The 22343-nt window shown below is 46.2% G+C and overlaps 2 protein-coding genes across 3 annotated transcripts in view; one reads left to right on the top strand and one right to left on the bottom strand.

Annotated features, from left to right (window-relative positions):
* The first annotated feature begins 387 nt into the window (after window positions 1–387).
* LOC137794838 (intelectin-like) lies at window positions 388–2534 on the top strand. Its single transcript, XM_068591909.1, has 6 exons — window positions 388–455; window positions 571–818; window positions 1263–1421; window positions 1641–1758; window positions 2085–2188; window positions 2261–2534. Exons 2-6 carry the CDS (start codon window positions 603–605, stop codon window positions 2393–2395), a joined length of 732 nt encoding a protein of 243 aa, XP_068448010.1. The 5' UTR covers window positions 388–455; window positions 571–602; the 3' UTR covers window positions 2396–2534.
* A 1362-nt stretch (window positions 2535–3896) lies between these two features.
* Window positions 3897–22343, bottom strand: part of slit2 (slit homolog 2 (Drosophila)) — a 79146-nt gene continuing 60699 nt past the window's right edge. For both annotated transcript variants that reach the window (XM_068591874.1, XM_068591875.1), the window contains 22 exons: window positions 21267–21417; window positions 21098–21172; window positions 20825–20968; window positions 20445–20588; window positions 20163–20329; window positions 19918–20050; window positions 19286–19354; window positions 18987–19058; window positions 18679–18750; window positions 18506–18577; window positions 17150–17313; window positions 15696–15820; window positions 15510–15607; window positions 14017–14156; window positions 11412–11505; window positions 10520–10657; window positions 9573–9813; window positions 8638–8768; window positions 8358–8512; window positions 7137–7491; window positions 6486–6700; window positions 3897–5691 (listed from right to left, as the gene is read on the bottom strand). In XM_068591874.1, coding sequence (XP_068447975.1) covers window positions 5429–5691; window positions 6486–6700; window positions 7137–7491; window positions 8358–8512; window positions 8638–8768; window positions 9573–9813; window positions 10520–10657; window positions 11412–11505; window positions 14017–14156; window positions 15510–15607; window positions 15696–15820; window positions 17150–17313; window positions 18506–18577; window positions 18679–18750; window positions 18987–19058; window positions 19286–19354; window positions 19918–20050; window positions 20163–20329; window positions 20445–20588; window positions 20825–20968; window positions 21098–21172; window positions 21267–21417 — 3218 coding nt within the window. In that variant the 3' untranslated portion in view covers window positions 3897–5428. The remainder of the gene's footprint in view (window positions 5692–6485; window positions 6701–7136; window positions 7492–8357; window positions 8513–8637; window positions 8769–9572; window positions 9814–10519; window positions 10658–11411; window positions 11506–14016; window positions 14157–15509; window positions 15608–15695; window positions 15821–17149; window positions 17314–18505; window positions 18578–18678; window positions 18751–18986; window positions 19059–19285; window positions 19355–19917; window positions 20051–20162; window positions 20330–20444; window positions 20589–20824; window positions 20969–21097; window positions 21173–21266; window positions 21418–22343) is intronic.

The raw sequence follows: 22343 nt of genomic DNA, 5'->3' as shown, positions 1-22343 counted from the left end.
GATAAAGAACCATTCTCTAAAACGAGAGACCTACAGTATCAGTGAGTCGTTGAATTTAGAAAGAAAAATAACAAAACCGTACGGCATATTTAATGTTTAATTGTATATGTTTTTCCACAGAGATGATGCACCACACGGTTTGGGTGCTTTTGGCGGTCTTAGTGGCAGTGGATCACTCGCCCTCTGCAGCTGCTCCTTCTCCACAAATCGGTGAAGGTCATGTAGACACACACTGGACTTTCCCACACGACCGCCGTCTCGTCATCAAAACTGAGTCAGGTCTGCTTTACTTCCAGTAGAGGAGGAGTTCAACCGCACAGAAGCCACGGGGAATGTGGAGACGACAGAGAGGCTCGACAGCATAAACTTCGAGAAGTTGCAGAAATTGAGGAGCAGAGCCACATATGTTGCGAGGAGCTGTAAGGAGATCAGGAGCAGATATCATCAAATAGAAGGTGTTACTTGAGACAGTGCTTTCAAATTTAACTAATTATTGCTCAACAGTGTTTCATTAATTCAAGGTATTGCAACACTTTTTTCCCAACTTTACATTTCCTGTAATATTGGCAGACGGGTTGTACTACTTGACCACTGCTAATGGCATGGTCTACCAGACCTTCTGTGACATGACCACGGCGGGCGGCGGCTGGACTCTGGTGGCGAGCGTCCATGAGAACAACGTCAACGGGAAGTGCACGGTGGGCGACCGCTGGTCCAGCCAGCAGGGCAACGACCCCAACCGGCCAGACGGAGACGAGAACTGGTCCAACAGGAACACGTTCGGAGCCGTGGAGAGCGCCACCTCGGACGACTTCAAGGTGCGTGAGCTTCTAAGTGGCGTGGAGGAAAGGAATTGCACTTACTGAAGGCTACTTTAGAAAATGCTTAACGTTCTGTATTCAAGTATTTGAGGTGCAATTGCTTTTTCAGCTCAGGGGGAAATATTGTACTTCATTTATCTGACAGGGAGTACTGATTAATTTCAGATTTGGCCATCTTAGGATATTCTGCTTTGATTTTTATTCAAAACTCTGGCAAAGTTGTTGTCTGAAACAGACTTTTAAGGCCGGTCACTCATTTTTGCTAGATTGTGAGTTTCATCTTTGGGGTAACATATCATGTGACCTCTTGACAGGTGTCAAGGTCACATCTTTCTGACCTTGATAGACCTACGGACCAGTACCGGTCCGCAGCCCGGTGGTTGGGGGCCGCTGATCTAAACCACAGTAAGAGTTGTGACAACAGAGTGTGCACTTTCACAGAATCCAGGATACTACGACATCGTGGCAGAAGACATGTCTGTGTGGCACGTACCCAACACCCTCCCACTGGAGCAATGGAGCCTGGCAGCCATCCTCCGCTACCACACCAACAACCGCTTCCTCAGCCTGTACAGAGGGAACCTCTTACAGCTCTTCAAGGTGACATCATCATGGAGTTATTTTAAAGTCACAGTGGCATAGAGTAACTCAGTACTGCATGTACAATATTACATCTTTTTAGCAGTTACTAGTTACTTTGCATATTCAGATCATTTTTATAAAATGTCATTTGGTGTGGCGATATATATATATATATATATATATATATATATATATATATATATATATATATATAAATATTTTTATACATTCCTCCAGCAATATCCAGTGAGGTACAACATTGACTCGTGCAGCAACCGAGGGCCATCTTTTCCTATTGTGTATGACCATGGAGACAAAGAGTCCACCAAGATGTTATATGCAGCCAATTCAAGAGGTAAACGAGAGGGAAATGGAGGGAACATTATTGAACGCTCATTCAAGATTTAAGGTAAATCAACCAAATTCATCCATGTGTCTGTCACGGTTTGGGTTTTTCTGAGTTCCTGTTTTATTTTGTCCCGTGTCTCTGCACTTCCTGCCCCTGTATGCCTTGTTACTGTTTCTGTGGTTTTTTCTGTTTTTCTGTCGTCGTTTTTTCCGTAATGAGGCTCCTGCGTTCATTTTCTTTCAACACCACATCTGCATTTGGATCCTCTCTCCAAGCCTCTCGTGACGGTGTCATCAAGAAAACCTCATGTTTTTTTTCTGTTTCTCTGGAAGCGGAGTTTGAGCCGGGCTTCATCAGCTTCAGAGCAATAAACAACGAACGTGCAGCCATGGCTATCTGCTCCGGGGTCAAGCCCACTGGCTGCAACACCGAACACGTGAGTCCCACACCGAACACCACACAGAACATGATGCACAGCGTAGTAATACTGTCGTGTGTGTGTATCCAGTACTGTATAGGAGGAGGTGGATACTTCCCTGAGGGACACCCTAAACAGTGTGGGGACTTCCCATCATTTGACTGGTTGACCCGGATCGCTTCCAAAGAGGTGACTGAGGCCGCTGTCTTGCTGTTCTACCGCTGAGAGGGATACTTGCTGTTCAACAATCCCAGCGGTCGGCAGCAAGTCTCGTGCTTCAGAGAACGAACCTCGTGTTTCTGTTCGTGTCCATAAAGAGTTTGTAATGGCGCCGCACACCAGGAGATGGCGCCGCTGACCTGCATATTCAAATAAAAAAAGTTTGCACTTTGGAGTACAGTGTGTGGTGTGTATTACATTTCTTTGGATTGGCCCATTGACGTGATCATTTCAGCTCAAATCTCCCTCCATCGTGACATTATGCCTGACCTCTGTGACCCTGTGGTGTCCTTGCGTGGGTCCGAGCCTTTGGATCGTCCACTCCACTGAGTTCTGTTGGATATTGGACAAGCGACGCCCTCATTTCTTCTGAGGCGAGCCGGTTGAGACCTCAGTCCCTGATGGAGGCTGATATGAGTGGTGCCCTCGCGCTGACCTGCTGGACTCGCTGAAACCACGTCAATGATACGTTGATGTCTTTGCATATTTCATCAATTCATTTAATTGAATGAGTATAGTTTCTCAATAAATTACTCATTCATTGCTTGAAACTAATTCAAAACATGGTTTTAATGGAGGAATAGACGCCGTCCCAGCCGTTCCACGGTGACACACCTGGCTCGCAGGTCTTTACCATGAAAGGAAAATACTTTCAGTTATTTATGCATTTCTATTTATTTGTGTTCATTTTTGTGTCGACGGCCTGACTGACTTATTGAATGGATGGGAAACGGCCTCTGGCCTTCACCAGTAGGGGTCAGCTGCTAAAAACAAAACACTGTTTCTCAAAGGAGGCTGTGGCCGCGAGAGGAGTGGCGGTGGGCGACATACAAAAAGCACATATCACTTCATACAAAAACATTGAAGCATGGGGCTGGCATTTCTTCAGCCTATCCATATCTTTGTTAACAAATCACAATAAGAGAAAACGCGTTGGTCCGTCTCTCAATACTTTCCGACCTCCCACCCCGTTTATCAGGCTTATTTGTTCATACACAAATATAGTGTATTGATGAAGACAAAAAAATCACAGTAAAATTATATGAAAAAAGAGCTTTTAGGAAATGCATCTCAAACAGGACCAACCTGAGCATTTCTCGGGGACTATTTACGGCTGCGGATGAATTCACGACACCGTGCTCACAGCAGCGAGTCGGTCTGTGCCGGATTAACTCAAATAAACTTGTGTGTTGAGCACAATGAAGGAAGACGTCCTCCAGCGCACCGGGCAGCCTTATTCATGTGTTTCTAACCGTGTTGGGACAACAATGAAGGTTCTGGCACACAGGACTACACTATGACGCTGAAGGCAACAGCGGTTGTGTGTGTGGTGGAGGTTGTTTGTGTTGTTTTCATTGGTTTTGTTTGCACCGAAAAAAAAGGCCTAGCATTTCATATAAGGGGACTAAACTGGTTTTACACTTATGTATTGTACGTTTACGTCATTGTACGAGAACCTCTTTGGGCAAAAAAAATAAATAAAAAATGCGAGAAGTGTGAGGTAAATATTGTGTTTAATAAACAAACATCAGTCAGGGAACTGACATTAGTCTGGGGATGGAGAAGAGGGGCATATAAAGCACAATGCACATGTGTAGAGGGGAGGGGGGGTGGGGGACGTATTTATCTGTTACACAAGGTGCCCCGTACAGTAGGAGCAGGAAGTTCTATATAACATACAGATCAGGATCCAAGTCTACGGTACAAAAACTTAGCAGCAACATGTTAACATCGGAGACCGGGGAGGGGGGAGGGGCCTAACAAAGTAGTTTCATTTAGAAAAAGTCACAGTATTCTTTAAGCATAAATTTGTTAAAAAGGTAAAAACAGTTCCTAAGCATCCTCTAGCGTCAATGCTACTCACGAGATTGTGTGTGAAATACATAGGTAGGGAAAAAATTATCTATACATTTATACTCTAATATAAAGACCTTCTGGCAATGGCACAGTACAAACTCTCAGGAAACGCGACAAAAAAATATACAATGTCTTCACGTCACATTTGCAGATTAAAATGTAACTACGGTCTCTGGCAAGCACAATAGTTTCAGTGATCCCCCCCAAAAAAACTTCTCTTCAAACCAAAATAAAGGACACCTTTTTGTTAGTTCAGCTATCTTGACAGATTATGTCTTTTTTTTAATACAAAAATAAGGACAAATATAAATTAATATATATTAAAAGAATCAGATTGATACATAGGGGATCTACTGAATAAGTACAGGTATTTATGATACAATAAATACTTGTCATTCATGACTGGAGGGGGATAGATAAACAGAGAGTACTGTATCTAACCTGGCAGGTATTATGTGTAACTCCTCTACGTGTGTGTGTGTGTGTGTGTGTGTGTGTGTGTGTTCAGTAGCTGTAAGAAATACCAGGAGTTTGAGCACAGCTGTGTGTGTGATCGTGCACACAGTCTCCGAGTGTTCAGGAGGTCGACAGCGGTGGCTCCTCGTGTCGTAGGGTGTCGCTGCCCGCCGTCTCCCGTGCTCTCGATGCAGCTCCTCCTAGCGGTGAGTCCGTGGTACTACCGGTTAAGGTTACTATTAAAAACACACAACTCACAGAGGGAAGCAGGAAGTCTACGGGGAGGCGGTCGGCCCTCCCGGGGCAAGAGACAGGGCGTGGCACGCCGTCGGAGTCGTCACGACCAACGAAAAAAAAAAAAAAAAGAAGTAAGAAAAAAGTCCACTCTTGTGTGTGTGTGTGTGTGTCTTTTTTTTTTTTTTTTCTCTCCACTTCATAATAAAAAATAAGTCTGTTTTTGTACTTTACAATACAATTCGACATCCCCACCGAGGAAGCATCAATCATCAGTCCAGCACTGACAAAGACAAGAAACTCTTTTTTAGTTGTTTCTCTTTTTGTTGTTTTTTTTTTTTTGTTTTACGGGTTTTAAAAAAAAAAAGAAGAAAAAAAGGGGACGGTTTGGCCGGAGGGGACTGTGGAAGGTGGAGGAATCGGGACCTCGGACATCAAGTAAGGCGGGCGAGAAGATAAATCTGGAGGGGAGAGAATCTCTTTTTTTGATATTTATTTTTGTGAGGAACACTTTGTACAGCCACACTTGACCACTTTCTCCACTTCCTGGACAAAAGACGAGCCGTCGGTGCACTGGAAGGTGTATTTCCTGCGCTTGCTGCGGAGGGGGGTGCAGCAGGTGCCCTGTCCGTCTGCGCCCCCCACGCAGCTGCCCTGGCACTCTAGGCGGGAGACCTTCTCCTGGGTTTGGCACGCCGCGTAGCCTTGCTGCCTCTGGTAGACATCTCGGACCCGTTCCCCTCGGCAGGCCACCTCTGTGGGCGCGAGGAGGGAGACGCGAAAGCGTTACGAGGTTGACCCGCTTCGAAAGGCGGCAGTGGGGGATGTGAAAATGTTGAAAACAACTTAACAGTGATTCAGTTACAGAGGAGAGGACAAGACGAGGACACGACAGTGAGACAGAGGGACGCCATGGATGATGATGCAAAATAAAAGAAATGAAAAAAATGCGATGAAGAAGCTAAATATTCGGAAATGTTGAGGGGAAAGAAATCTGCTTTTGCCCTCATTATGCTTTTTCGTTCATGATTACGTGGATGACATACAACATCCTGGGGATGTCTACAAGTTACACACATTAAGAGACCAGCCTGACACAAACAGACTGTACATAGAAAGAGTTTAACATGATGAGTTCGTCTATCTCAGACCAGAGAAAAGCAAAACTACTTTGGATGAATGTTGCGTGAGGCGGACGACGTGGTGAAGCAATGGTTGGACGTCTTTTGGGTCAAAAAGCAAGAAAGAAAAGAAAAAAGGTAAAAAAGTAAAGAGGGCGACAGTAAGACGATCAGGCTCACCTGAGTAACCCCCCGCGAGGGATTAGGAGGAAGCTCAGGAGAGGCTGAGTTGAAAAAGCAATGGGTTAGAAGCGTCACCGCAGAGACATTGAACACTGTTAGACACACACACACACACACACACACACACACTGCTAATAGACGGCCAAGCAGACGCTTAGAGGAAAGGAGAACCTTGTAGGGAAATAGTGATTATTTTTAGAAGAATGTTAGTGACAGCGTTGATGACGGGTTTTTGGTTTCCTCACCCCTGTCGCACGCATCTCCCGTGTACCCGCCGTCACACTCGCAGTACGCCTTGCCCAGGCCCGACACTCTGCACTTGCCGTGTTTGCAGCGAGACGGGCCGCAGGGGTCGGCGGCATCCTGGTCCTGCTCGTCGCACAGGACGCCAGCGAAGCCGGGCTGGCAGCGGCAGGAGTAGGAGTAGGAGTTGATGGGGAGGCAGGTGCCGTGGATACACCTGAGGCCGCAAGAAGGGCGAAATGGGGTGGGGGGAAAGGTGAAGAAGGGGTACATGCATATCTCCTTAAAACCAGCAAAACAAAATTGTGTATCCGAGAGAGACGCTTTGAAAGCTGTCGTTATCGTCACGTTTTCATATTTTTAGACTAGATCCTGGGAAAAAGCATTCGACCAACAGCCACGTGAAGTGACCTGCCGGCTGTTTCCACAGCGCATTGCGTAGAGGACAAGAGAGGAAACAAAGGAACATGTTGGATATGTAGATTTGTGTGCTTTTTTCTATTTAATGATTTATGGCTTTTACATTTTTTTTAATTATCTCTACTTGTAGCCAAGAAAAACCCCCTAGAGACTGCTTGGGGGTTCAGAGGGTTGAACCCATCCCCGAGCTGTGATCACTTCCCCAACCGCCGACGCACCGACAACCCACTCACTTGTTGCCGTCGCAGGGGTTGTTGACCTGCTGGTCGCACACCGCTCCCGTCCAGCCCGGGTGGCAGGTGCAGGTGAAGCCGCGCTGCCCGGTCGGGTGGCAGTCTCCCTGGACGCAGGCGCCCCTCTGGCAGGGCTGGCAGCCCGCCTCCACCCCGTGGCCCAGCCACCGTCTGGCGGTGGGCCGCGCGGCCCCGGAGCCGGGGGCCTCCACCCCCGGGCCGGCCCCCAGGTCCTGCAGCTTCCCGTTGATGTACAGGTTGCGCAGGCAGCCGTGGAAGCTGGTGCCGTTGCGTCCGCCCGAGCTGTGCTGCAGGGACGAGAGGCCCCCGGAGGCCGAGGCGCGTTCTGGCATACCTGGAGGGAAGAAAGGATGAGGGAGGTCAGTGTACTTTCACACATAAGAGGGTGGATCAGAATACATGTATGCCAAGACGCTAAAATGATTAGACGTTGAATGTCTGGATGAATGTTCTGAACTGCAGTAATGTAGACCGCCAGCGATTTAAAGGACAAACTATAAGGGGCCGATGACACCAGTCGTGACTTTTAAAAGCTCAGCTGCTTCACAAACGCCTTGACAAAAACTGCGCCTGTGGAGCGGGGCCGTGCACGCAACCTGCCGATAAAACTTAATTTACAAAATGGATTCAAGGAGACGTCGCGCTCTTGCCTTTGCTGTGTTGTGGGATGAGGAAAAAGTTTTTGGGTCCACGATATTAAAAAGAAATCTATTCCACGAATTGTGTCTCGTTGACGAGAGCTTTCAGTTTTACTTTGGGCTGAGCAGGACTCAGTTGGAGCGTCTTCTGAGCAGTGGAGTCGTGTTTCCATCTAGAACTGTAAAGCTCTTCATAATTAAATACCGCTAATATTAGCGCCTTCTCGGAGGGAAGCCATTTTCTTTTGAATTCTCCGCTGTTCACATCACATGAAAACAGGAAGGAGGAAAGCCCGCCTCTTGCTTGATCCGATTGGCTGCCTTGGCCGAGCGTGACAGTGATGAGCTGTGCGGCTCCGCGCCTCGTGCTTAAAAGTTGAGAATGTAAAATATAAGAATATATATAAAAAAAACGCTAGAAAAACTTTATAGAGTGTCGCGTCTGGTGTGATCGGCCCCTAACAACTAATAAACGCAACAGCACACCTGTTATTATGATATATTGATTACAAATAGTGTAATACAATAGTGTGAACGTGAAGGGCATTATTGGAGTCCTCACCTCCCAGGTAAAGCGGAGAGTCTATGTTCAGTGTGGACTGTTTGCTGATAGAGTTGATGGATTTGGGCGGCCCGCCGTCGATGGACAGAGACAAAGTCTGGTCCGATGCGACCAACTCCACAGCGTGGAAGCTGCCATCATTCACTGTCTCCACGCTGAGAGAGAGAGAGATGGAGGGAAAGAGAGAGAGAGAGAGAGAGAGAGAGAGAGAGAGAGGAAGTGTTTGTATCATCCATCATGTGGCAGTGAGCCAGACGTTTCTGCTTGTACGTGCATGTACCTGTATATGGCAGAGGGCGGGTAGGATCCGGTTTCGTAGCTGACCCTGAGGCGCCCCCTGTACAGCTCCATGGCGATGTGATCGTTGTCCCCTTTGTACAGCAGCACTCCGCTGTCCTCGTCTGTGGCGATCTGAAAACACGGAAAATCAAAGTGCAACCGCGTTAAACCATCTTCATTCCAGCGGGTCGTTGTAAAACTGCCTTTTTTTGGGGTCACTTGGGGTCAGAGGAAACAAGATACTTCACTACATATGGCATATAATTGCCTTTTAAATACGTTCACTTGTTGTCGATGTACAACAGGGTGGGGCAACAAAATGCAGTTTGTGGTCCCATTTTGCAACATGAGAAAATACACACAAATACATACACACACACATACTATCAGTCTTACATCCTGAGTAAAATAATTTAGTCCAGTGCTTCTTTAATGTGTCTTGTCCATATATTGAAGCAATATTGATAACAAAAAAAATTCTAAATAATAAATACTTTATATAGCCACATAATAAAATAATAAAATGAAGACACTTTTCAGTCATGCACTCAGCTTCCGAAGCATCACGAGGCGAAAACATGTTTTTTTTTGTTTTGTTTGTCTGTGAACTTACATTTACGTTTCGGCTTGGCTGCAGATGTCATGTGCTGTTGTAAACACTGCAACTAGTGGAGGTGACGAGGTGCTCAGTGTTGCCAGATCGGAGATGGCGAAGTATCGTACAAAAGGCTCAGAATGGTTGTATTTGGAGGATAATTATCCTGCATCTGGCAACCCTGAGATCGGTCGACCAATGACAGTTCCCTCTACAGTCAGAGCGCGCGCGAGAAGGTGGACGTAAGATACCGTTTCAAAACTTATAAAAGCGTAATAACTAGTTTGTGAAAGACTCAGAGAAACACAAATCTCCAAGGAGGTGGTTTTTGGTGCTCTCACCTGAAGGCTGATGTTGGTCTCCGGCGAGACGAGACTGGAGGGGAGCTGCAGGTAGGACTCGCGGTTCACAAAGTTGACGCTGACGAGCGTCTCGCAGCGCTCGCCCTCGTAGCCGTGGAGGCACTGGCAGCGCGGGTCTGCTCCCACCACGACGCACTGCGCCCCGTTCAGGCACTCGTGGTTGTCACACTGGCTGGTGCGAGGAAGGACCATCGGGGGAGAGAACTCGCAGAACAGCCCACTGCGACACACACACACACACACACACACAAAGACACACACAGTGTGAGTATACATTTCACAGTACTACTAATGTCCTAGGAATGTTCTCAAAGTGGTTTCTTTGGTTTCTATGAAGCAAACATGTTATATCATAACCAGACAGTCTCTTTACCTTGCACTGTTTGTCTGCATATGCTCTTGTAAAGTTTTCAATTTGTTTAATTACATTTCAATTTATTTCATTATTAATACTTATTTCTTTACTTTCTCTTTCAATCTCGCAGCTGCTGCAACAATTCAGGTTTATCTTGTCCTGCGCTGTTTTTATTCTGGTTTTTTAAATCATGTCTTTGCCAAATTATTGTGTGCAATGGAGTGGTGCGTTCAAGGACACATATTTGGGAGGTAAAAGGGAAGATGGATGGAGAGATAGAAATGTAGTTAGATAGAACTAAGCGATAGTGAACACAAGGGGGAGCCCCTTCTTCACCACACACTGCTAATAATACACATTTAGCATGGAATGAGGGGGAGAACGACATGCTGTCGTTTTGACAAACAAGGAAAAAAAAGACTTTGCCACATTCAACACAAGGTAACAATCTGTGAGAAATGTTTCTAGAAGAGCAGGAAAGAAAGCTTCTCCTCCACTGCACCAACACTAGCACGGGCACTTTGGTTTTTCCCCCCCGGTCCGCGAGTCTCCCGCTGCATGTGCCACTCACCTGAAGCCCTCCGGACACACGCAGGTGTACCCGTTGACCGCGTCAATGCACTGGCCTCCGCTCTGACACTTGTTCTCCTCGCAGTCGTCATAGTCCAGATCGCAGTGCTCACCTACGTAGCCTGGAGTGCACTCGCACCTGCAATGTGCACACACACACACAAAAAAATAAATAAAATGCATGTTGATGCATGACTTTAATCCTCAGATTGAGAAGCAGTCATCTTGGTTAAACACATACAGACAACCTGGAAGATGTACAAAGACAGTAAAATATCACCCACACGCACGCACACACCCACCCACACACACACACACACACACACACAATCAGGTGCCAGAACACATAAAGTAAAGTAGGACAGCCACTGAGAGCTAAGTAGCTACGTTTAAGGTTTCAAGAGGCCTGGCTTCCAGACATCATATGCCTAAGTGTTGATAACTTTATACTGCTTAGCAACAGAGCACTCCCATACACACATGTATACGCACACACAGAGAGACACTCACACACAGAGGCACAGACACACTACACTGACCGCAGAACACATCGCGAGGGAGTAAAACTAAAGCGAGGTTCAGATAAAATCGTTACAGGAAACTTTACCCAAATCACACCTCACAACACCTCCCCTCCACACACACACACACACACACACACACACACAGCTTATCTCTACAGCGGGAAAACCAGCGAGTTATTTATTTTTAGGATGAGAAATGTTAATACTTAAATCATGTGGGAGAAAAACAAGAAAACACTGCTAACTTCACCAACGTGTGTGTGTGTGTGTGTGTGTGTGTGTGTGTGTGTGTGTGTGTGTGTGTGTGTGTGTGTGAGTGTGTGTGTGTGTGTGTGTGTGTGAGTGTGTGTGTGTGTGTCGTCTACTCACTTGTATCCTTGAGGGGTCAAAATGCACTTTGAGTCGTGCTGACATGGGTTCAGCTCTGGAGCACAGAAATCCAGTTTCTCTTCACAAAGCTCTCCTGGGAACACACACACACACACACACACCTTCAATATTTTGCATTCCATTAAGAAAAATAAATAAATAAACACACAATAATAACCAAAGTAAAACTATAATATAAAACTCTTTATTTGGTTTGTGCATCTCGGTATGATGGAACATCTTTCTGTGTACATGCAGAACTCCAGGCCTAGGACTGTGTGTGTGTGTGTGTGTGTGTTGCATGGGCGTGTACTCTAATGATGGATGACTCTCTGACCAACACAGCGGTCTGATAAATGATCTCATCTCTGGGAGTGTCATATTCCTGATAATATCCCCCGCGTGCGTCCCCGGCGTTCCTGAGACTCCGAGCGAATCGCTGATGAGGCATCGGGGAATAAACCGATACTCCCGACAGCACAAAGTCCACTCTGGGAATAATTACATGATTGCCTGGGGATCGATGGCAACGCGCGTGAAGGGGTGGAAGATGCATGTTCGGAGCGTTTAGTATCAGCGTTGCCTTCTTTAAGTAGATGCATTGTCTTGTTTGTTTTTTTTAAAAATGGGAGTCCTCATTATAATTAACCAGTGGGTGTCTTCTGGTCCCAGTCTATTAACTTTGGATTGCATCTGTAAAGGGTTTTAATGAAAAGGACCATTAAGGGAACCGGTGAGTTGGAAATGAAACACAGCGACTGCTTGTTTGTCTTTTCGACAAGTTTACGTTTTTGTAAAAAAAAAACACGTGGCTGTGTTTCTGTGTGAGACTAGCTTATTCAATAAAAGACGCCGTGCTAGCTGTAAGAACGTTTCTGAAACAGATTACGCATCTTGCTGGTCCCTGCCAGATGGCACCCGCCGGTTTTGACAAGTGCAGCCGATGCGTAATTGCTTAAAACGTGCATTCTCTCTACTGACCAGCAGGAGGCGACTCCTCTGGTTGTATAGAAGTCTATGAGAAAATGACTCTACTTCTCTCTGATTAATGTCCTCAATGAACATGAGTTTATGTCTCGTCTAGTTTCATTTAGCCCGTTATGGTTATTTAGAGGCAAATAGACCTTAAAGCAGAGTATGCTTTAAGGCGGGACTACAAGGTGATTGACAGGTTGCAAGAAGCGTGAGGCTTCAAAAGACAAAACTTCAATCCATGAACAAATAGATGACGTCATGACGACTACGTCTACTTCCTTTGTACAGTTTAGGGTTTCCAGAAATGCGAAAGTGCATAAATTTAATAAAATAAGAAAAACTGTCAACATTTGTGATCTGCATTGAAAATATTTTCTACTTCTCGCAGAGTTGTATTTTTGCATTTTTATGGGATTTTTGACAACAGCTAAATCATAGAATATCACCAGCCTTCTCCTTCAATGTCAAAATGATAACCTGGAATGTTATGACACATTATTTACCTTTGGCGTCAGTAAAAACATGTATGCAGCAAGCAGCAAGCAGAACAAGCCCAGATGTCTGAGAGGATGAGTTACAAACATCAAGGACGTGCAGCGCTAACACGTAGCATGACCGCATGACGCTCCTTGGTGAGCGTGGATAAAGCGCAGGAAATGAGGGAAGGAAGGAAAGGGTGGAAGGAAGGAAGGAGAGAAGGACAAGAAGGACTGAGAGAAGAACAGACTAACCTCTCTCCACCTCATTGGTAGCAGCTGCAACCACACACACACACACACACACACACACATAAACACACACACACACAGACAACAGATGATAGAAAGCAGAAGGAGACGGGAACACAGGACAGCGAGAGAGAGAGACAGAGAGAGAGACAGAGAGACAGACAGAGAGACAGACAGAGAGAGAACACCGCCACAAAGGTTAGCAGTCAGAGATGATTAGCACAGTGCAAAAGCAGACACACAAGTAGCAACAGACCAGTGCAAGGTAGAAGAAATATGATTCGTCTGCAGTTTATTACTGTGAAAAGTTTCAGATGTAAAAAGGACCATTTATTGTTATGATAGACAATGTAGTGAGAGCACTTCTACGGTCTGAATGGGCATCGAACTCATGGAAGAAAATATCTGCTTCTGTGAGAAGAGGTTCAGGCTCGTGTGCACATGAAAACTACGACTCCCAAGGTGCATTTTGGGCAGAGACGTCCCATCCCCGAGCGGTAAACCGGTGAGTACGCTTGAGGCAACGCGACCTGCAGCTCAAACCACTTCAGTCTCGTGGGTATTGTTGGTTTTTGAGCCGTAAACCAGAATGATGGACAAACAAGATTTCTCAGAAACAAAGTTAAATCGTTCAAACTGACGGCCACAACGGGGTTGGACGATATTTTAGGATAAACTTTGTTCATTAAGTTGTAAGATTATTTTGTGTCACAGATATAATGGTAATATAACAACATAATAATGCAAGTACATCCAAAATAATGAATAAAATGGACTCTGTTCTTGCTCGGTTGACCAAAACCTTCCTGTTTATTCTGGCAAATGATGGTACTCATGTCCATAATAAACATAATAGCGACAATTACAAATCTCAAGCTGTGAATGCGGGATGGGAGTGTTACCTGTGTACTCTGGGGAGCACATGCACGTGTAGTTGTTGATTCCGTCGACGCAGGTGGAGTTGTTCTCGCAGTCGTTGTCCTCGCAGTCATCGGAGTTGATCTCGCACGAGTCGCCCTCGAAGCCCTCCGCACACACACACCTGAGATAACACACACGCGCACGTCAGTGAGCGAGGTTTCAAAACAGGAACACATGTCGTGCACAAAGAACGTCGTCAATGGAAATCTCCGTGACCTCTGAATGACACACGTACTGACACACACACACACACACACACACACACGTACTGACACACAAACGTACTGACACACACACAACAGCAGCGTCAGCTCCATCTACATATCCCCAGTAGAGAGTTATTATTCTGTTCACGTAAGCGTGTTTCTACTCTATAACTACTACTCAGGTTTATTACTGCGTACACACACACACACACACACACACGTACACACACACACACACACACACACACGCACAGTGGTATGTGATGTGTCTAATAAAAAGCTGTTATGCGGCACACACTCAAGTGGATTAATCTGAGATTAATATCTCATCATGTAGTCAACGACAGCTCTTCACGATAAATATTCTACCCTCCTGCAGACGCTGGGAAGCGTACGGAGACGGAAACGCAGACGTGGAAATAGGCTAACAATTTTCACAAACTTCCCTCAATAGCCCATTCATCACAGTGAACATACCAACAGCAACCATTCAGTAAACATTGAGATGTTCAATGAACCATGCATCTTGTCATGTACAGCATTTACATTGTTTTACTTTGTACATTTAACGCTCTTTACATACTCATATGTATTTATTCATTAAGATTATTTAACATAACATACTCGTTAACATAATATGTGTAACTCTTGCAGGTCTCATGTTAGGTCTCTGCCTTAATTGTTCCTTATTCTACCTATTGTCTTTGTTTCTTGTACTTAACTTTTATCAATTTACTCTTTACATCTTTTTTCCTTGTTCATTTGTCTTTAGTTTTAAACATTTGTCTTGTACAGTATATATGTCTTAACTTGCACTCTACACTTGACTTTACATCTTGTCTTTCTTTTTCTTTCTTCAGTCATCATGTACAATTAGGTCTCTGTATTAACTCTGACTGCACACCTACTGTCTTTGTTCCTTTCTTGTTTGTAACTTTTTACTTTCGCTCTACACTTGCCTTTCTATATTCTCAGTTGCTATCTGTTTTATATATTATAATTGTTACTCAAACCTGTCCAAAAACACTGTTTTATCAAAGCATCAACATGAGATAACCGATAATGAGATTTGATTTATTTTTGAAAAATAAATATTCAGGGCTAATTAAAATAATCCGCGTTTTTTAGCCTAGGGACGCCACTGGCAGAGAGGCGTAAGAAGAACAATAAAAAGTTGATATCACGTAAACAAGTTGAGGAGCAGACAAGTGATCCGATATGGAAAGCCTCTGTAACATAACCTATGGCCAGAAAAAAGAAAATCTCACCAAAAGTTGCTTCCTTCTCCTTCCTTCAGGTGGCAAGTGCCGCCATTCTGGCACGGGTTCCCGATACAGGCATGGATGGGCTCCTCGCAGTTTTGTCCCTGCAAAGACAAACACGCACACTCAGCGCTGTCAAAGAAACGCATCTGCAAGTGAACCGCGACCCTCTTGGCTTTTCCCTCTGCGCACCTTGAACCCGTAGGGGCAGGTGCAGCGGTAGTAGTTCACCGGGTCGTTGGAGCAGGTGCCGTCGTTCTTGCAGGGGTTGGACAGGCAGGGCTCGCACTTTGCCTGGATACTCACGTCTACTGGACCTGTGTGACACACACACACACACACACACACACACACACACACACACACACACACACACACAAGAGAGGAGCTTTAAATTATGTGTCGCATTTGGGGAAGGAGGACGAGTCAGGATACACAGGGAGACAGACACAGACAGCTGTACATCATCAGGGACCTGCGTGCTGTGCTGCAAGGAAAAATTATATTTTTGTACATCTCACTTTGGCTTTAAAAAAAAAGTGATATTGAAATATGCCTGTTTATAAGAAAACATATGATTTGTAAAGACAAATAAAGAGCAAAAGAACTTAAATCGCCCGCACTGTTTTATAATGTAGCCACTTAATAGTAATACTAGCTGTATAGGAACTACGCGATAAACAAGAGTAAAGATTTTCTTCGCAGGGCCATGACGTGTACAAAGAGACACACGCGTGTTCTCACATTCCATAACGGGACATCAAACTGTGACAGCTGGAACGCACATCAACGGTCAGGACACGAGGGCTGAACGGGAGGGAGAGCGATTCGGTTGAGCCGGGGCTCAAAAGGACGAGGAGGATATAGTCTTGGGAGGAGCTGGGAGGTCAAGAGAGCAGGGGAGGAGGAGGAGGTGCTGGGACGCGATCGGCTACTTTACCTGGCACCAGGAAACCACAAGGCCCCGGGACTTCTACAGTGCAGTCAGTTAGATTAGGTCAAAGATTAGGTTTCAGTCATATGTTCAGAGTTAAAGTGATGTAATGAGGCTTAAAGGTTCACAAACAGTCAGCTGCACTTTTGCAGTATGATGAGTTACAACCACAATCATGCTCACAAGCAAAGTTTTGGATCTTTGAGTTTTTATAGGCGTTTAAATACTAACATTTAGATGCTGACCAGTGAAGACTATCACTAACATCAGCACAGAAATGTGAAAACATATATACAAACGTGGGTTTTTTACGGTTTGTAAAAGGCAGCTTGTGGTCTCCTCTGGGAGTCCTCATCAACACCTGTGTGTGATGCATGTTAATAGTCTGCTTGTGGACAACCTCCTATCTGCAAAACGACCCAGCAGATGTGTGTGTGTGTGTGTGTGTGTGTGTGTGTATTTGTCTCTTTGTATTTTGTATTATGTATTGGATATGTATTTTTTGTATTCTCTTAATTTTTCAGATAGGAGGTTTTGCGCTTCGGCCATCGATATATGTGTGTGTGTGTGTGTGTGTGTGTGTGTGTGTGTGTGTGTGTGTGTGTGTGTGTGTACTCTGTGCTTTTGATTTTGGACTCCTGCTAAAGTGCATCTGTCCACTCAACATAAAAATGTGTCTTTATCTGCTGGCGTGCATTTCCGTGCGTCTTACCCGTGCAGGTGAACTTCTTGGACGGCGTGGTGAGCAGCAGCTTGTCGGTCATGTCGCCGGGGCCGGAGCAGCGGGCGATGCCGGGCTCCTTGTAGCCGCTCTTCACCCAGTCTGACAGCCACTGCATGTGACAGTCACAGTGCAGGGGGTTGGCCCCCAGCGCCCTGACAGAGAGAGAGAGAGAGAGAGAGAGAGAGAGAGAGAGAGAGAGAGAGAGAGAGAGAGACAGAGAGAGAGAACAATGTACAGTCGTGGCAGCAGAAGAAAAACTCTTTTCATTTTAGCTCCGACGGGCTGGAATACAGAGTCAAAACAAAAGAGGTCTGAATATCTACAAACTCCTACGTCCCGGTCAAATGACGTCGTTACTCTATTTCTACTATGAATACCTGAGGCTGTTGTGGAGATCACCGGGAGCGTGTGTCTCATGCTGGTAGCAGTGCTGGAGGCGCTATTTTCTCAAACCTAAAAACACTTCCTGTAAAGTTTTTTGTACTGCTCTTGTCCTTTTAGATACCGAAAGCTTTGTTTATAACTTCGCCTCTGCAGATGCGTGCGAGCTCCGAGCATGAACTACTACCTGTTACAGTGGTCAAAGAGGAAGGGAGCCAACCTGAGGCTGGCCTCTGTGTTGCGGGTAGAGGTTGAACATAACTATATAAAAAAGCAGCCGCCTGCCATAAGCGCTGTCCGTGGTGCTGATCCTCACGAGCGGCCCGCATTCAGGCAACAACAGACGCCGTCAGTGCCTCTCTGTCTCTACAGAGTGCTTGATAAACATCGGTAAAGTGAGAAGACAGCAAAGTAATAGTTCTCCAGTGACTGAAGACATCTTAGTCATTGAAGCGCCGTTTGGTTTTTTCAGTAATTTCAATAGCAAACATCATTGAACACTACAGATGAAGAGGAGAGCTGTAGAAAGGAGACAGCTGTTAGCTGTAAGTGGGTTGGTTGTCCGGCCCGTTCACACAGGAGCCTCACTTTTGTCATGGTAATGTGTTTACCTGCATTTTTTTGCCATTTCATACTTTAATTTACTTATTATTATTATTATTGTTGTTAGTCTTTTACTTACTTGTTGTATCTTCACTTACTTGTTTCATCTACATTTTTATACTTTAATTTAGCATTATCAGTAGATATTTTTTTTTTCTATAGTTACATGTTCATTGTTATTGTTAAATGTTGTGCACCTTCCGCCAGGACAACTTCCTTGTTTGTGCGAAGTCACCTGGCAAAATATGGTTCTGATTCTGATTTCAATTCTGAAAAAGGTAGACACCTCCGCCCTATAGAGAAAGATGCCTGTGTGTGTGTGAGTGTGTGTGTGTGTGTGTGTGTGTGTGTTTTACTCACAGGTGGGAGAGCGATGACAGGTCTTTAAAGGCTCCCTCTGGTATCAGCGATATGTCGTTGCCGTGGAGGGACCTAAGAAAGGGGGCGAGAAGAAGAGGGCGAGGGGGAAAAGAGAGTCACAGAAATGTAGAACAATAAGAGTCTGGATGGCAAACGTCTGGATGGATACTCACAGCAGACGGAGGGACTTGAGTCCATCGAACGCCCTCACTGGGATGCACCGCAGGCGGTTGTAGCTCAGGATTCTTTACAGACGGAATAAACGTGCCGGCACGGAGACAAATGCAGACTTTGTTTCAGTGAAGCGTCGAATACAACAGAGCCCACTCTTCTTTATGACTACTAGCACTGAGCAAAGCAGTAGAGCAGACACACGCACACACACACACACACGCACGCACGCACACATTTCAGCATAAATACATCCTTCCAGTCAGAAACACACACACACACACAGGGACTGATGTAAAGCCAGACTCACAGAGTAAGCAGCTCGGACATGTTACTGAGGCTGTGGTTGGACAACGTGCTGATCTGGTTGTTACTCAAATCACTGAAAAGGAAACAACAGCAGATACATGAAACACGCATAGGCAGCCCTGTCAACTCAGGCGTAAACAAATGCACACACACACACACACACACACGCAAACTATGTGCAGTACAGTGTCACGCCCACATGTGGGCCAAACTACCACACATGAAAGTGATACGACACAGAGCTCTCGTACGATAGTTCTGCTGTTCTTCTTCAGAGGAGGAGGTGTGGGTGGGACTTACATCAGCGTTAAGTGTTTGTACTCTGAGAGCTCCACGGGAACCTGGGTGAAGTGGTTACCATCCAGATACCTGAGAGACAGACCGAGAGACAGAGGTTTGTGAACGAGAGAGAGGTATAAAAGATATGAAGGCGGATTGGGAATGAGAAAGAGATAATGAAGTTATAAACACTGGAGTTCATTATCCCCACAGGCATCCTAATACATAAGCTCCCCTCCCCCTCGCCCCCTCGCTCGCTTTCACACCTGCATGCACCTTGGCTCTGCAATGACGTGCTATTAATCCGACGTGACAATTAACCTTTTGAAAACCGTGCGCGATAATCCTCCCGCAGCAAGTTTTCAGTCCCGGCATGCCCCATTCAGACAATCTTTTGGCATAAAATACGTAATTCTTTTCCATTTTTTAACCGAATGATACAGTTTTTTGACTGAAACTCCTTCCTAACAGGCCAAGGCTTTGTTTTCTTGTGATTTTTGTTGCAGATCCCAATTCTTTAGGTCCTAATCTTTCCAAAAAGGTGTCTTATTGACTGCTCTCGGAGGCATTTTGGGGGAATCTTTCTCATATCATGCTGGATGTTCATAGTTATGATCAAAATGCGCGACATGAGGCGCTGATTGCTCACTCACACTTCAGTGGTCTCTTTGGGGAGGCCTTTGGGCAGTGTGGTGAGGCCCTTGTTGCTGCAGCGCACCACGGTGTCCAGACAGGAACACTCGGCCGGACACCTCAGCACCGGGGAGCAGCTGTTGTCGTCGTTGCCTGGGGAGAGGAGGACAGAACCGCAACGATGAACAATCAACAAACGACTTCGTCTGCAGGTGTTTTGCATAGGCGCCGCGCGTGAAAAAAGCGTGGATCTGCTTCGTCTCACCGTCTTCACAGGCAAAGTCCTGGACGGCTACGTCCTGGATGGGGATCTCCTTCAAGAAATACGGACTCTGGCAGCGAGGATTGCCGGTGACGATGCGTTTCCTCCTCAACCAATCGCCGAGCCAAGCCAGGTGACAGTTACAGTTGAAGGGATTGGCCAGAAGGTTTCTGGAGGAAAAAAAGAGAAGAGATGGATATATTAATATCTATATATATATATATATATATTTTTTTTTGGTAGATTTAGCAATGTGTGTGTGTGTGTGTGTGTGTGTGTACTTACAATGTGGACAGGGAGTGCAGTGTGTCGAAGGCTCCGGGGTTCATGGAGGTGATCTGGTTGTCGTAGAGCGACAGGAGACGCACGGAGCTCAACCCCACGAAGCTGCTGTTGCTCACACAGCTGATACGGTTGCTCCTCAGCATACTGCTCACACACACGCGCACACACACACAAACACACACACACAGACAGCCGCAAATAATGAAATATACTGTGCAATTTCCACACAAAATAACACCATATAAACCCTGTGAACTATGCGCGCTCACATGTTTTGAATCTTCTGTGGACGCTGTCGCAGTGTGTGAGAGTGTATTTGAATATGGCCTGAATATTAGCTATGATAATGTGTCTGAATATGCATGTGTGCGTGTACCCACAGTGTGCGCAGGCCGCTGAGTCCCTTCAGCATGCGGTGGTGTATGTTCTCCAGCCTGTTGGAGGTGAGAATCAACTCATTGACCCCCGAGGCTCCTTCAAACGACCCCTCCTCGATGTCTCCGATGCGGTTGTTGCTCAAGTTACTGCGGGAGCGAGACAAAAAAAAGAGAGAAGACACGTCACAGATTCATCTCGTGCGAGCGGAGCTTTTCCTCGTGGAGCTTTGGGACTTCCTGCTCCCCAAAGTTACGTTTACAACACGTCTGACTCACATTTTCCTCAGCTGAGGCAACTTTTTGAAGATGCCCGTCGCCTCCAGCACGGTGAATTCATTGTTGTTCAGGCGCCTAGAAGCAGAGAGGAGGAGAGGGGCGGGTCAGAGACAAGCGGCGGACGAGGGGGAGCGAAGAGGAGCTCGAAGCCAGCGGAAAAGTGACTCACAGCTCGGCGGTGTACTGGGGGACGTGGTCCGGTATCTTGGTGAGCTTCTGGTTGGAGCAGTCGACCGTGGTGCCCTCGCAGCGGCACTTCTCGGGGCAGGCCAGGTCGGCAAAGCAGTCCCCTCCGAGCTTGCTGCGGTAATCCTCCGTACCTGGTCGCGACCACAAGCACAACGTCAGCGCCAGAGTCGGAAAACCAACCAACCCCCGCCTCCGGCGTTCGCCGGTAGCGGTTTACACGGCGAGCGGCCGGGGGGAGAAGGTCGTGACTCGACGGAGGGATTTTCGACAGCGGCCATTTTCAAATTGGACCAAACGTCGCTGATTATGATGCAACATTCCTCATGTGCGTTACTTTAGAATGCTGCATCTGTATCGCAGGGCCCTACAAGAGCCAGGCTCTCACACACACACACACACACACACACATACACACACAGGATTTTCAGCCCTGTCAGACTCCAAAGCAACTGTTAGTGTTCGAAACCACGGCACCAAGAGTTAGATCCTTGCAGGAAAATGCTCACACACACACACGTACACACACAGACACACACACAGACACACACACACACACACACACACACACACACACACACACACACACAGGGGTCACAGGAGATGGCTGTCTCTTGCGTCTTGGCCATGCTGTAGGGTTTCGCAGGGCCGTTCCATGGTGCTTGACAGAACCATGTTCCACTATAGGAACCTGGCAGCCACATGGTTAGATCAAGCACAAAGGAACAACCTGCTGACTGACTGCTCCTCCGCTGGAACACGGGGGTGGGGGTGGGAGGGAGAAGAGGAGATGAACAAGAAAGGTGGGAGGGGGAGGGGCAGGTTGAGGATGAAGATGAGGTAAGAGAAGAGGATGAGAAAGAGAGAAAAAAGAAGAACAGTGAAAGAGACGAGGAGAGAAAATGGTGAGAAGCAGGGAGAGTGAGGAGAAAATGAGGAGAGAAAACAGAACGAGGATGAAGATGAAGATGAGGTGAAAGGAGAGGGGAGAAGAAAAGGAGAGGTTGAAGAAGGAACGTAAAGTAAAGAGAAAAAAGGGAGAGGATGAGAAGGAGGGGAG

This window comes from Clinocottus analis, unplaced genomic scaffold, assembly GCF_023055335.1.
Source record: "Clinocottus analis isolate CAN_PGR_092001 unplaced genomic scaffold, fCliAna1.0.p SCAF_26, whole genome shotgun sequence".
In the NCBI taxonomy this organism is placed as follows: Eukaryota; Metazoa; Chordata; class Actinopteri; order Perciformes; family Cottidae; genus Clinocottus; species Clinocottus analis.
This window is presented reverse-complemented; position numbering and strand designations above follow the sequence as displayed.

Excerpts from the sequence above, each read along its gene's own strand:
- LOC137794838 (XM_068591909.1), top strand. The coding sequence starts at position 603 with ATGGTCTACCAGACCTTCTGTGACATGACCACGGCGGGCGGCGGCTGG. Across the intron at positions 819-1,262 it reads CCACCTCGGACGACTTCAAG|AATCCAGGATACTACGACAT; the intron begins GTGCGTGAGCTT and ends GCACTTTCACAG. Across the intron at positions 2,189-2,260 it reads CTGGCTGCAACACCGAACAC|TACTGTATAGGAGGAGGTGG; the intron begins GTGAGTCCCACA and ends GTGTGTATCCAG.